The sequence below is a fragment of the Camelus dromedarius genome, chromosome 5 (assembly GCF_036321535.1).
Source record: "Camelus dromedarius isolate mCamDro1 chromosome 5, mCamDro1.pat, whole genome shotgun sequence".
Taxonomy (NCBI): Eukaryota; Metazoa; Chordata; class Mammalia; order Artiodactyla; family Camelidae; genus Camelus; species Camelus dromedarius.
This window is the reverse complement of record NC_087440.1, coordinates 51,523,847-51,537,038: the sequence shown is the minus strand read 5'-3', so window position 1 is coordinate 51,537,038 and position 13,192 is coordinate 51,523,847. Positions and strand designations below refer to the sequence as shown.

Sequence of the window (13,192 nt, the reverse complement as noted above, 5' to 3'; positions counted from 1 at the left end):
AGGATTTTCAATGATCCTGAAAAGCGGTAACTGTTGGCAGGTGAAATTTGCTTGCATCATACCTTTTTACCATCAGGTTTATCGATAAGGAAGATTTCACTCCATATCTGGATTCCCGTGGTCTCTCGTTCAGACCCACCTCTCCATGAAAAACCAGTCAGTGGTTCATTGTAATCTCCAATCCAATCAACTGATTCCTATAAATTAAGAAAGTCTGTGATATTGAACTAGATACATAGTACAGGTTTTTCCATTCATCCATTCCGGTTTGTATCCCTCTCCAACTCTAGTCAAAAGGAAACAACATAATGCACAGATGCTATTATATTGATACAATTACTTTATTTACTCATCCAAAAAATAATTACGGAGGAGTAACCATCTGTCATATTATGCTAGGTCCTGGCATAGGCATCATTCCAGATGAGAGGAAGCTCACAGCCTAACAGGGAGACAGACATGCTAACAGACCATTATGATGCAATACATGCAAGCCAAAACGGGTGTGTATATCAGACATACATGGAAGTGTAGGAAAAGAAACAACTAACTCTTATTCAGTTAAGATTTCATAGGAGAGGTGATGTTTAAGCTAAGACTTGAGGGATGTTTAGGAATTTTCCTAACTCAGGGAGGGCATTCCAGATACAAAGAAAGAAAGGTATGAGAGAGCACATTATGCCAGGATATACACAATAATAATACACACAAATGCTTTGGTACTGGGGGAGGTGGGAGTGAATACACCAAGAGGAGAGGCACCTGGTAGTAGATGCAGAAGAACAAAAATAGAACAAATCTGTTATACTTTAATCTGAGCAAATGCTATTTAACTCAAGCAACACGACAAGCATTATTGAGTATTTCATTCTAATCTTTATTTCACAAAATTATCTGATTCATAAAATTATAAATATGCCTAAAACGATACAATCCCAAAGAATGGAAAGTATGCTAATTTTGTTCATTTTCCCTGTTAAGCACATATTAATACTGGTATGCTAAAAATAGAAAATGGTAAGAGTTCTGTTTGCTTTCAAAGCCTGAAAGTATTTTGGTAGCTCTGTTCTTGATTTGTTTGGACTGAGGCTAGAGCTAGAAGATGTTAAAGTTAACATTGCAAAATTGTTTAAAAATGCCCTACCTATAAAAGATCAATCCAAAATGGATAATTATGGGATAAATACATAATACAAAGTTTCTTTGGCTAGTGTGTCCATTCTGCCTCAATATCCACATTTACATCAGAATTGCTATAGGTAAAAGGGAAGGAAAAATACTGCTATGCTATATCTAAACCCCCTGTTCCCCAGCTCTAATCTCCTACTTGTCCTTCTGCTTTTAATTTAGCCCAGGTCTCTTAAAGTCTCACATCTGTGCCACACTGTTGTCTCAAATGTTATGACACTGTTGGCTGCCTCTGGGTATGGGATAAGGGTGGGAACTGAGTGGAAAAAGATAACAGAACTTTGTGGGTAACAGCAAGATATATTTTATAGGATTTGGGGCTACTCAGATATTTACATTTTTCAATAAATAAATAAATAAATAAATAAATAAATATACATTTAAGATTTGTGCATGTCACTGTATATAAAATTTATAACAAAAAACCTAAATAAATACTGAAAAATATCATAATATATATGGAAATACTTATAGAAGTATACCTATAGAAGATAGGGAAGTGTACTGAAGTCAGCAATTTACTTCGAAATGAATCAAAAAATAAGACGGAGTAATAGATGAAAAGAGGGAAAATAGCTGGAGACACGTGATATAGCAAGAATATTAGTTGAAGGTGGAATCTAGGTAGTGGATATTCAAGCTTTGTACAATTCTTTTAGCTTTGCTGCATGCTTGGAAAATGTCATAATAAATGTTGAGGAAAATTTATTACAATACAAAAGTTATGAAAAAAGCTACTTGATATTTTAAACACTGTAACATGTAAAGTTTATAATCATATCACTGTCTGTGTCTATTTTTTATGGAGTTTTAAAAAATAAGTTACATTCTAAGGGAAATGTAGCAAAGTGGCTTCAGACAAAAGTGGCCTATATAGCTTGGGCCCAAAGCACCAAAGTTGAAATGGTTACACCACAGCATTTTTTAAGTAGTTTACCTTTAAGGTTCATAATAAGGGAAATGGAAATAGCAGCCACCACCAAAAAAAGAGTGACAAAAGCACAGAAACCAGAAAACTTTTTAAAGCACCTCCTCCCTACCTGGTTATACATGTATCTCAACATGAAGTCCATCAGGAATGATTTTCCTTTTCTAAATGCTCCAGCAACAGATACAGCAACGACCTCCTTGTCCCTAACAGCCTCGGAGAGAAGGATTCGATTTAGAGCAGTTTCATCTAATTCAAAGGAATGGTCATCTTTGACAATGAGGACTTGGACTGGTCCTGCCTTTTTCACTGGCTCCTCCTCTTCTGAGCTCCATTCATATGCCTTTTCTGAAAACCCACCTGTTGAATAAAACAAGAATTTATTCAGCAAATCATCACAAAATAACAGGAAATGTATCTCAACTATCTGTTTTCAGTTTTCTATTTAATTGTCAGAAATGTTGTTTTTGATAGAGGTCTACTTTTAGAAATCATCCCTAACATACAAGAATGTTAGAAACCCAGACCTTAACATCTGTAGTATATTACAAAGCAACTCCAGTGTGTCAAGTGACACATTCTTATATCTACAGCCTTTGTATTGTAACTTTGGAATGTCCTCCCACTTTGACTCCTGGGTTAGTCATGTGATTTGCTATAGCAGACATGACACAGCAGAGGCTTGAAAAAGCACTTGTGTGTTTCTATTTTGCTCTTTTGCCACTGTCATTCATCATGAGAATATTCCCAGACTAGTTTGTTGCAGGATGAGAGACCGGTTCCAGACAAAGCCTGTAGCAAGCCAACCCCCAGCCATGTGAAGGAGTCCAGCCAAGATCAATAGAGCTGTCATAATAACCATTTCAACATGTGATCAATAAATACTATTGTTCTATGGCCCTGAGGTTTTGTGATTATTTATTATGTACCATAACAGGCAATAAATAACTGATACAGCCTACAACTGCTTCCTTTAGAAAGGCAGTATAGTATAGTGGTTAAAACACAAGTTCTGGAAACAGACTGCGGAGATTCAAATCAAGGCCTCCCCATTTCTTACTTGAATAACCCTTAGCAAGTTATTTAACCTCTCTGTATCTACCTCATAAGGTTGTTGTAAATTAATAAATGCATGTAACACACTTAGAACACTGGCTGGTATATAATAAATGCTATTAGTATTGTTACAGATTTAGGAAACTAAAGCCAAATATGTAACTGACCTTGTCCAAGAAAAATAAATGGAATTTCTATATCAGGATGTTCTCTTGTGTTATATATTTATTCCTTTTAATATTCCAGCAGGGTATATATTATTATCTGTATTTTTGACACATGAGGAAGTTAAGAATTGGATTAAGTAATTTTCTCAAGATACCCACTAGAGTTCATACAGTAACTGTCAATTTGGGATTTGATCTCAGGTAACTAAACTTCCATCCCAGATCTTTCTACTATAATATTCTGTCTCTTTAGTGGAAATTAAATAACTCTTGGACAACACATAAATGGGCTCATTTGCTTTGTATCAAAAGGACAGAAAGACGAAACACCAGTTAATTCCTCAGATCAGATATGTGATCTAGCCTCAAATCAACCCTTAATAATATTAATTTTGAAACAAACTGGGCTCTTAAATAAGCTTTCATCTAAATTTTTGAAAATATATTTAAATAGACATTCTTCATGTGCCTATTTGATATGAAGTTTTATAACTAGATAAAAACAAGGCAATTATATATATCTTGGGATAATTTTAAATGAATCTTCAGATCACATTGATGTACATGTATATATATGTATCACACTGATAACTACATGTATATTACTGTTCATCTATAACATAGTGCTATTGAAATATTGCAAATCTAACACACAATTTTAGTTTTTCATTAGTGGAGATAGATACACACCAATACTTTATGAACAATTGTACAAAGCATCTGGACACAATAAAACCATTGCGTTAGCCACAGATCAGGGTTGTTCTCTCTGCAAAGTTAAGAAAAATTGGTTTTATATCCCAAAGATAATAGCTTCTATACTGCCATATCACAGATGCTGGAGTCAGAGTCTGTTTAAATTCCAGCTGCACAATTTACACATATATGAAGCTGTGGAAACTATTTAACCCCCCTATGGCTCACTATCCTCCATCTGAAAAATGAGATTAAGAATGGTACCTATATCAGAGGCTTTGTGATAATTAAATGAAGCAATGTTCATTAAATGAAGACCAAAGAGTCTTGACAAATGGTACATGTCTAATAATGGTGACTGTTATTATCTACTATTACCTATTCATATTTGATTCCAGTACTACTTGTCCACCTAATTTCAGCCTCAGCAAAAGGTCTTTTTTGAGGATAGCAAATAACACATTTTCTTTGATAAACCTTCTTACTTATGGTGTAGCTACAATCTAAGTACACAACTGATGTGAATCTAGGACCCTGGCTAGATAATATTTTGGACAGAAAAACATCTTTAGAGCTGAAAGCTATATCACAACTTTCTACAGACTGAAGTAATTCTCTACGATTGCTTGTAGCAAACTACATATATGCAAGAGGTACTCTAAATGGAATTTCTGGCTTGTAATTTTTTTCAAATATTCAACTTTACAACATATTCAGAATTTTTTTCTAAGTGGCTGTACCAAATTTTCACTCTCCACAACTCCCAGCAATTTATTAGACAGTCTATTGATCCATATTCTTGCCAACACCTGGTTTTGCTGACTTTTAAATTTTTGTCAATTGGGTAGGTATAAAATGAGTGAGTGGTATCTCACTGTAGTCTTGATGTATATTTTTCTAAATGCTTATGAAGTGAGCACATGCCTTTAGCTCATTTTTCCTACTAGGTTGTTTGTCAGTAAGAAAAAGCTCTAAAGTTCTAAAGAAAATATAGCAAATCAAATCCAGAGATAATAAAAAAATCACAACTACATAGTATTTATTATAGGAACTCAAGGTTAGTTTAACATTCAAAAAGCAAGCAATGTAATTGGCTACATTAAGTAAAAGAGAAAACGATACGATAATTTTAGTAGATTCATAAAAGCAAGTATGAAAATACAATACTTATTTCTGATTTAAAAAAAACTCTCAACAAATTAGGAAAAGAAGAATTCCTTAATCTGATCAATGGTATCTACAAATACAGCTAATATTACACTTATTTTTGAGATACGGTTTTCCCTGAAATTAGGGATCTGACATGGATGTCAACTATCACTCCTTCTAATCAGTATTATACTGGAAGACTTAGCCAGTGCAATAGGCAAGAAGAATAACCAAAAATAAAAGAATTGGAAAATAAACAAGTATCATTATCCACAGATGACAAGACTGAATGTGTAGAAAGTCCAGAAGAATATACAGATAACTATTAATGAATTTAGCTAAGGTTTTGGATATGAAGTTGACTGGAGGGGAGGTAATTAGGTTTATTCACTTATTAATTTAATTTGTTTTTAATGGAAGTACTGGGGATTGAATCCAGGACCTTGTGCATGCTAAGCACACATTGTACCACTGAGCTGTAACTTCCCTCTTGAAGCTGATTTTTAAAATATTTTTTATATATTTGCAGCAAACAATTACAAAATGAAATTTAGAATAACATGAATATATAGTCAACTGATATGTTCTCGGTCAACTGATTTTTTATAACAGTTCAATTGGGATATAATTCACATACCATATAATTCATCCATTTAAAGTCAAAAGCCCATTTGATGGTTTTTAATATATTCAGAGTGGTGCAACTGTCACCATGATTAATTGTATAACATTGTGATCATTCCCCTAAAATACTCATACCTTTTGGCAGTCATCCCGATTCTCCCTTACCCATCTCTAGCCTTAGGCAACCACTACTCTATCAAAGATTTGCCTCTTCTGGGTATTTCATATAAATGGAATCACACAATATGTCATCTTTTGTGACTGTTTTCTTTCATGTAGCATAATGTTTTCAAGGTTTATCCCTATTGTAGTATGTATCAGTACTTCATTTTTTAATGGCTCAAAGTATTCCATTGTATGGATATACATTTTGTTTATCCTTTCACCAGTTGATGGGCATTTGGGTTGTTTCCATTTTTGGCTATAATGAATAAAGCTGTTATGAATATTTATGAAGAAGTTTTTGTGTGGACATACGCTTTCATTTCTCTAGGATGGTCATCTGATTGTGACAAAAATGCTACGGCAATTCAATAGAAAAAGTCTAGTCTTCACAACAAATGGTGCTGGAACAATTGGATATCTAAACGCAAAAAAGTAAACCTCAATATATCACACCCTATATAAAATATTAATTCAAAATGGATCATAAATCTAAAGGTAAAGTCAGAAAAATACAAAACATTAGTAAAAGAGGTATATACATGTTCTCAGACTAGAAGACTATTATAAACATGTCAATGCTCTTCCCTGGATTCTTAGATTGGTTATAATAAATCAAATACTCAGCAATCTTTCTAGTACAAATTAACAAATTTATTTCTTTCTTGTACAAATCCTTTTTATGAAGATTAACCAGCTCATATGGAAAGGCAAAGAGCCAAGAACACAAAGACAATCTTAAAGAAGGACAAAATTAGGGAATTTACGCTAACAGACACCAACAAATATTTAAAATCTACAGTAATTAAGGCAGGGCAATGTTGTCACAAGGATAAAGTAGACAAATAGAGAAGACTAGAGATTTCAGAAAAAGATCCACATATACACGATCACCTGACTTACAACAAGGTGCCACTGCAATAAATGAAGAAAGGATGATCTTAAACAAGTGATGCTAATTCAACTGGATATTCATATAGGGAACCTTTATCCCTTGCACTCATCATAAATAAAAATTCCAAAATTAAAATATCTTAGATCTAAATGTGAAATAGGAAAAGTAGACAGAGGATATAAACAAACAATTGACAAAAAATGGTATCAAAGGGTTATATATATGAAAAGATATTTATTCTCAGGCAAATAAAAAATGAAAAAATATATTGATACTTTTTTATATATCAGATTTACAAAGATCCGAAGTGTGATATTTCCTTTCATTAGCTGGGATGTGAATCTGTACCCTCAGGCACTGCAGGTGGGAATTTAAATAGATACAGCATCTTCAGGCAGCAATTTGGCAATTAATTATCAAAAATACAAATATACATACTCCCTGACTGAGCAATGCTATTTCAAAGAAGTGATCCTTCAGACAGACTCATACACACGCAAGATACCAGAAGCAATGCTAATGGCCATCAACAAAGGACTGATTAATAAACTATAGTTCATTCATCTATGAAATATACGGTAGTTATAAAGAATAAGAAAGCTAATTTGAAACAATTATCAATACGTATTATGAAAAAATAATTCAAGGTATAAAACAGTGTGTATAGTATGATACCACTGGGGAAAAGGTGTGTAGGAGAGTGTGTTTGGCATGTCTGAGGAACAGCAAGGAGTATGGTATGGATGGAGCAAGCTGGGAAGATTATGAAGGACCAGATGATGCAAAGTGAGACAAACCAAGATCTAAAAGGACTTGGGACAGAATGGATGGATGTTGCGGGTGAGAGAAAGAGAAAACACATCAGTGGATGTTGGTATATGATTATCCTTTCCTATTCTACCTTTATATACTAGGTGTGGACGAGATAGAGAACTTTGAACTTTTCAGATTATTTATTCAAGGACTGAAGAGTTACCAACAGGCCTAATGATGAGGAGGGAGATTGTAAGTTTGACATAAGTATGCTGTAAAATAAAACAAATATCTGAGTCGTGACTTTAAAGTAATGAGATAGTTTATGGGAAGAAGTCTCTTTATAATGTAAGCAAATTACCATATTAAATATTCCTTTTGGTAAGGAAACTTTAAAAAATTCAGAAATATTTTGTTATTAAATAGCAGAATGAAAACTGGAATAGAATAAATTTGTGGAATATTTATAAATATATAATCATTAGCTTGTATCTCACCTAAAGTTAAGAAAGGCTTCCTATCTGAAACTTATTGCTACTACCATCAATCTATACACATTATTTACGGTAATCAACATTTACATATAAAACTATTTAGATAAGCTACAACACAGATGCCCATCAACTGATGAATAGACCAACAAAATGTGGCATACCTATACAATGAAATGTCATTCAGCAATAAAAAATGCAGAACCAATACATGTCAAAACATGGATGAACTTTGAAAACATAATGTTACATGAAAGAAGCTAGTCACAAAGGACCACATACTGTAGAATTCCACTTCTATAAAATATCCAGAATACGCAAAGCTATAGAGATAGAAAGCAGATTATGGTCGCTTAGGATAGGGAGCAGGGGGGGATCAGGGGATGATGGCTAATGAAATGTTCTAAAATTGTGGTGGTGACTGCACAGCTCTGAAAACACTAAAATCCACTGAATTGTACATCTTTATGTGCGTGAATTGTACGGTATATGAATTACATCTCTATGAACTTGTTAAAAAACTATTTAGAAACACTTCAGCTTCTGTAAAAAAGGTCAAAATTGAAAACACAGACTAAAGATATCTGGAAAACAGAGACTGTCTTACTCATGTTCGCATTTCGTAAAAGCTTGTAACAGAAGTTCACACAGTAGGCACCCAAAAAATATTTATATGAATTTAATAGAAAATAACTCTGAAAAGTATTGGAATACACAGTATAATCAAGAACAAACGTTTCATCCTTGATTCATTATTCATAACTATATTTTATCTGAGCAATAAATATTATCCTTGTTTTAAAAGAATCCAAAAGTCCTTTGGAATGCATGCCAAGTCTCTTTAGCACCAGATTTCTACCTTCTTAAGTATGTTTTACTAAACTTAGTTTCAAATCCCAGAGTACTATATAAATCTTTAAAAGGTAGGAAACAAGTCAGAAGCAAACTAGGTGGGAATTAGCATTTTACTATGGGTAATACAAATGTATAGCTCACAAGGCAAGAACCAAAAAATAGGTATCATTTCACCTTTTTAGATATTGGATCTTATGTTCAATAAAGGGGTTTTGGGGACTTTTCCATTCTATGTGGTATTTTAAATCACTGGAAGCTGGTTACCCAGCTACTGAATTAAGATATGCTGAAAGGGAATCTTCAAAAATTTATATATGGAGAAATCATTTTAATACATTAGAAATGCTGTGGGTGTTTATTTCTAATTTTAATTGTAAACTTTGTAAAAGAAAATTATATTTCATCTTTCCAGCAAAAATTAAACCCCACAAGATGAATAACTCTGAGTATACTGAAGCCATTATAGAGAAAAGATATGGCACCTAGGAAACTGTCTCCTGGCAACTGAAATTAAAAGGAAATATTATTTTTCTTAAACTATTATGTCTCTTTCTAACAGCAGAATTTGAAGAATCACAGAAAAAACATTTGTCTGAATGAGTAACTGAGAATGACTTCAAAAACACAGCGAAAGGGAGCTTGTACAGAAAGGACAAACAGAATTGAGGAAACAAAGTATTAACAAAAAATGAATTTTAAGAATGTTTGAGCTGGAGTAGAGATGTAAGTCACAATGAGATGGTTACACATAACAGATCACAAACGTTACCATGCAGATTCTCAGATCATTCTGCTATTAACAACACCCTTGAAGAAGAGGGTTAAAAGGAATGATGCAGAGCCTTGGAAGAAAGAAGTAAATCATTTAACAGGCTGTTTATGTCTATTGACTACAAAAGCATTCCATAAACTATTAAATGATTCCTCTAGAAGAATGATGCCATCATGATTAGGGCATTGCATGCGTATATATATAAACATATATATTCACATATGTACATGAAAAGACCTCAACAGAAAAATAAGCAACTAAAAAAAGAAGAAATACTAATGGTTAAAAATCATAGAGGGAAAAGCTCAGTCTTACCAGTAATTAAAGAAATGCTACTTAAAGGATAGAAACATTTTGGCTTTTGTAACTTACAAAAGTTAAAAAATATATATACTCAGAGTTGGAAACATTCAAAAACACTAAAAAAATCTATACCCTTTAATGAAACAATTCCATTTTTAGAAATTTATCCTAAGGAAATTATCAGGGCTATGCATATGTATTTATCTATATAATGGCTTATTACAGCATTATTTATATAACAAAAAACTGGAAACAATCTAAATTCCCTAATTGTAGAATACTGTAAATAAATTATGTCACAGCTATACTGTGCAAAATATGAAGCATTTTGAAAACATGTTATACAAAAATACCTAATCATGAGAAAACATGTTCACAGATTTAAGAAAAAAAGCAGATGGGAAGTATAATTCCCATTATAAAAACAAATAAATCTGCATGTATTTACAGTCACTGAAAAAAAGTCAATTTTAGAAGTATTTGGTTCCTATGGAATTGTTTCATCCTTTAATCATCTTTGAGTCAGCTATTTTGAAAATGGGTGGTTACTCTTCCTGCTGACTATTGTCCGTGTCATGCCCACCATTCTAAGCTCTTCTCTATATTGCAGAGACTAGAAGTGTGGAAACTACAGTACTACAATTTTTATAATCCCTTCTTAGCAGAGTTCTGGTTTAGATTTTGCCCATAAAAGGCACTTATGACACTTGAAGGAGAGAGTGAAGAAGAAACCTCTACTGTGTTCTGTGAGAGTGGACAGATATGTGAGCAGATAACACCTATGAGGCTTCTAGCACATGCCATGCCCAAGGTTCACAACTGTACCAGTTCACAGGTAGTAGCCAACATTTTGGCCAGATGGTCAAGTACTTTGAAGAAGAATATGCCTGGACCTTTGGAGTGGGCATGGAATATAAGAATATTTGGTCCCATGTGAATGCTCACCAAAGGGCATTCACTGTAGAAGAGGCTCTCAAAAATCAGATGGACAAGGTGACTCACGTTGTGGATTTCAGTCAGCCTCCTCCTGCTCCAACTACTCCTGCTCAGTAGGCCCATAAACTAACTCAGCAAAAGAAATGTGAAGCACCCATATTAATATCAGATAAAACAGACTTGTGGCAAAAAGCATTACTAAAGATAAAGAGGCTCACTACATAAAAATAAAGGGCTCAATTTATCAGGAAGTTGTAACAAGTCCACATTTGTGTACGCCTAACAACTTAGCTCAAAAGTCCACAAATAAGGCTTAATGGAAGATTAAAGGAAGCCTGACAAATTCACTGTCATGTTTTAAAACAACTCTCAGAATTTTAAAGTATCTATCAAATATCAATACCTGGTAGATCAAGCAGTCTGAAAATCAGAGCTTGGAAGATATGAATAATACATTTAATAAGCCTGAGCTAATGAACATATACAACACACTGCATCAAAAACTAGTAAACAAAAAGTGCTTTTCAAACTTATGTGGTGTGTTTATAAAAATTAAACATGTAGTAGTACATAAAACAAGTTTCAACAAAGTTTAAACCATACGTATTCTATAAACCTGAACTGTGCAGTACTGGCTACATGTGGCTGTTTAAATTAATTAAAATTAAATAAAATTAAGTGTTTGGTTCTCATTCTCAGTAGCCATACTTCAAATGCTCAAGAGATGCATATGACTAGAGGCTACCATATTAGACAGGACAGATATAGAACATTTTCATCACCACAGCAAGTGGTGCTACTGTACAACATATACTCTGACTAGAATAAAATTAAGTATGAGATCAATAACAAAAATATAATTTAGAAAAACCCATACTTTCTACATATTTAAAGGTAAAGAAAGAAATCATTGTGGACATTTAAAATACTTAAAACTTATTGAGAATCAATCTAATGCATATCAACACATATAGGACATAGCAAAATTGATAGTTAGAGAAAACCTATAGCCCTAAATGCATATATTAGACAAAGAAGAAAAATTAGAAATAAATGAGCTCACTATTCAACTTTTTAAGTTAAAAAGAGAATATAGAATAAAACCAAAGAAAGTACAAGAAGGAAATGACAGAGATGCACAGAAATTAAGTAAATACAAAAGAAATAAAAAGGAGAGATTAACAATAAACGATGAAATTTAAAAAGTTACACATAAACAAAATTGAGAACAACCTCATGCCAAGTTGATGAAATAGACAGATTCCAAGAAAAACATAAATTGCTAAAACTGACTCGAGAAGAAATAGAAAGCTCTAATTGTTCTGTAACCAATACAGAAGTTAAATCAATAGTCCAAAATCAATAATTACAGAAAAAGCATTCATTATAAGTCAATATACAATGATGATTTTTAAAAATTTACTTAGAAATAAAGAAGAACATTCTTAATCTGATTAAAACAAGAGAAGGACATAAAAGACAAAGATTAAAAAGGAATGAATAAAGCAATAACTATTACAGGTGATAGGTTTCTTTATGTAGAAAATCCTAAAATATCAAAAGGCAATTTAGTAGAATTAATAAGAAAGTTTAGCCAGAAGGAACAGATATATAGAAAATGAGGCAAGTAAAAACAGAGTCTGATTTCAAGGAAAATAGAATACAGTTGGAAAAGAAAGATCAAGAGATAACTATACTAAACTGAAGATCGTTTCGAATCTTTCCTCCAAAAACAAACACAGAAACTTAAAAATTAATTTCCAACAAATGTCTTTTCAACAAATTTCCTATACTTACTGTGAAGCTACAATAGGTTTTTTTTTAAGGGGCAGGAAAAGCTGACACCTTAGTGCAAACATTATTTTTCTAAAGCAATATTGCACAAACAATTCCAGTTACATTGTAGAAAACTCAAATTCCCAAGTGGTATCCCAAGTTTTAAAGCAAATGTAATTATCAGAAACAAACAAAAAAGGGTGCATTTTTGTTTTGTTTCTGGGAGTACTTAAGCTCTAAGCCCAACACTAAAGAATGCTTTCTAGGTTACCATCTCTGATATTTATTTGTCTCCTTTATTTTCCACGCTAGCACATTCTTTGCCTTCATTTCTATTTCAAGGTGATCAAGTTTATAGAGCACTGATTTCTTTTACCAGCTTAAGCCTTGATAGGTTTGTTGTGGCATCTACTGGCATTCTATTCTAGTCCCTTGTCCTTA

At 32.9% G+C, this 13,192-nt stretch overlaps 1 protein-coding gene across 3 annotated transcripts in view; it reads right to left on the bottom strand.

Moving 5' to 3' along the window:
- ATL1 (atlastin GTPase 1) overlaps positions 1 to 13,192 on the bottom strand; it is a 67,942-nt gene that overhangs the window by 37,551 nt on the left and 17,199 nt on the right. For all 3 annotated transcript variants that reach the window (XM_010982899.3, XM_064485943.1, XM_010982900.3), the window contains 2 exons: positions 2,229 to 2,476; positions 63 to 197 (listed from right to left, as the gene is read on the bottom strand). In XM_010982899.3, the coding sequence (XP_010981201.2) occupies positions 63 to 197; positions 2,229 to 2,476 (383 nt within the window). The remainder of the gene's footprint in view (positions 1 to 62; positions 198 to 2,228; positions 2,477 to 13,192) is intronic.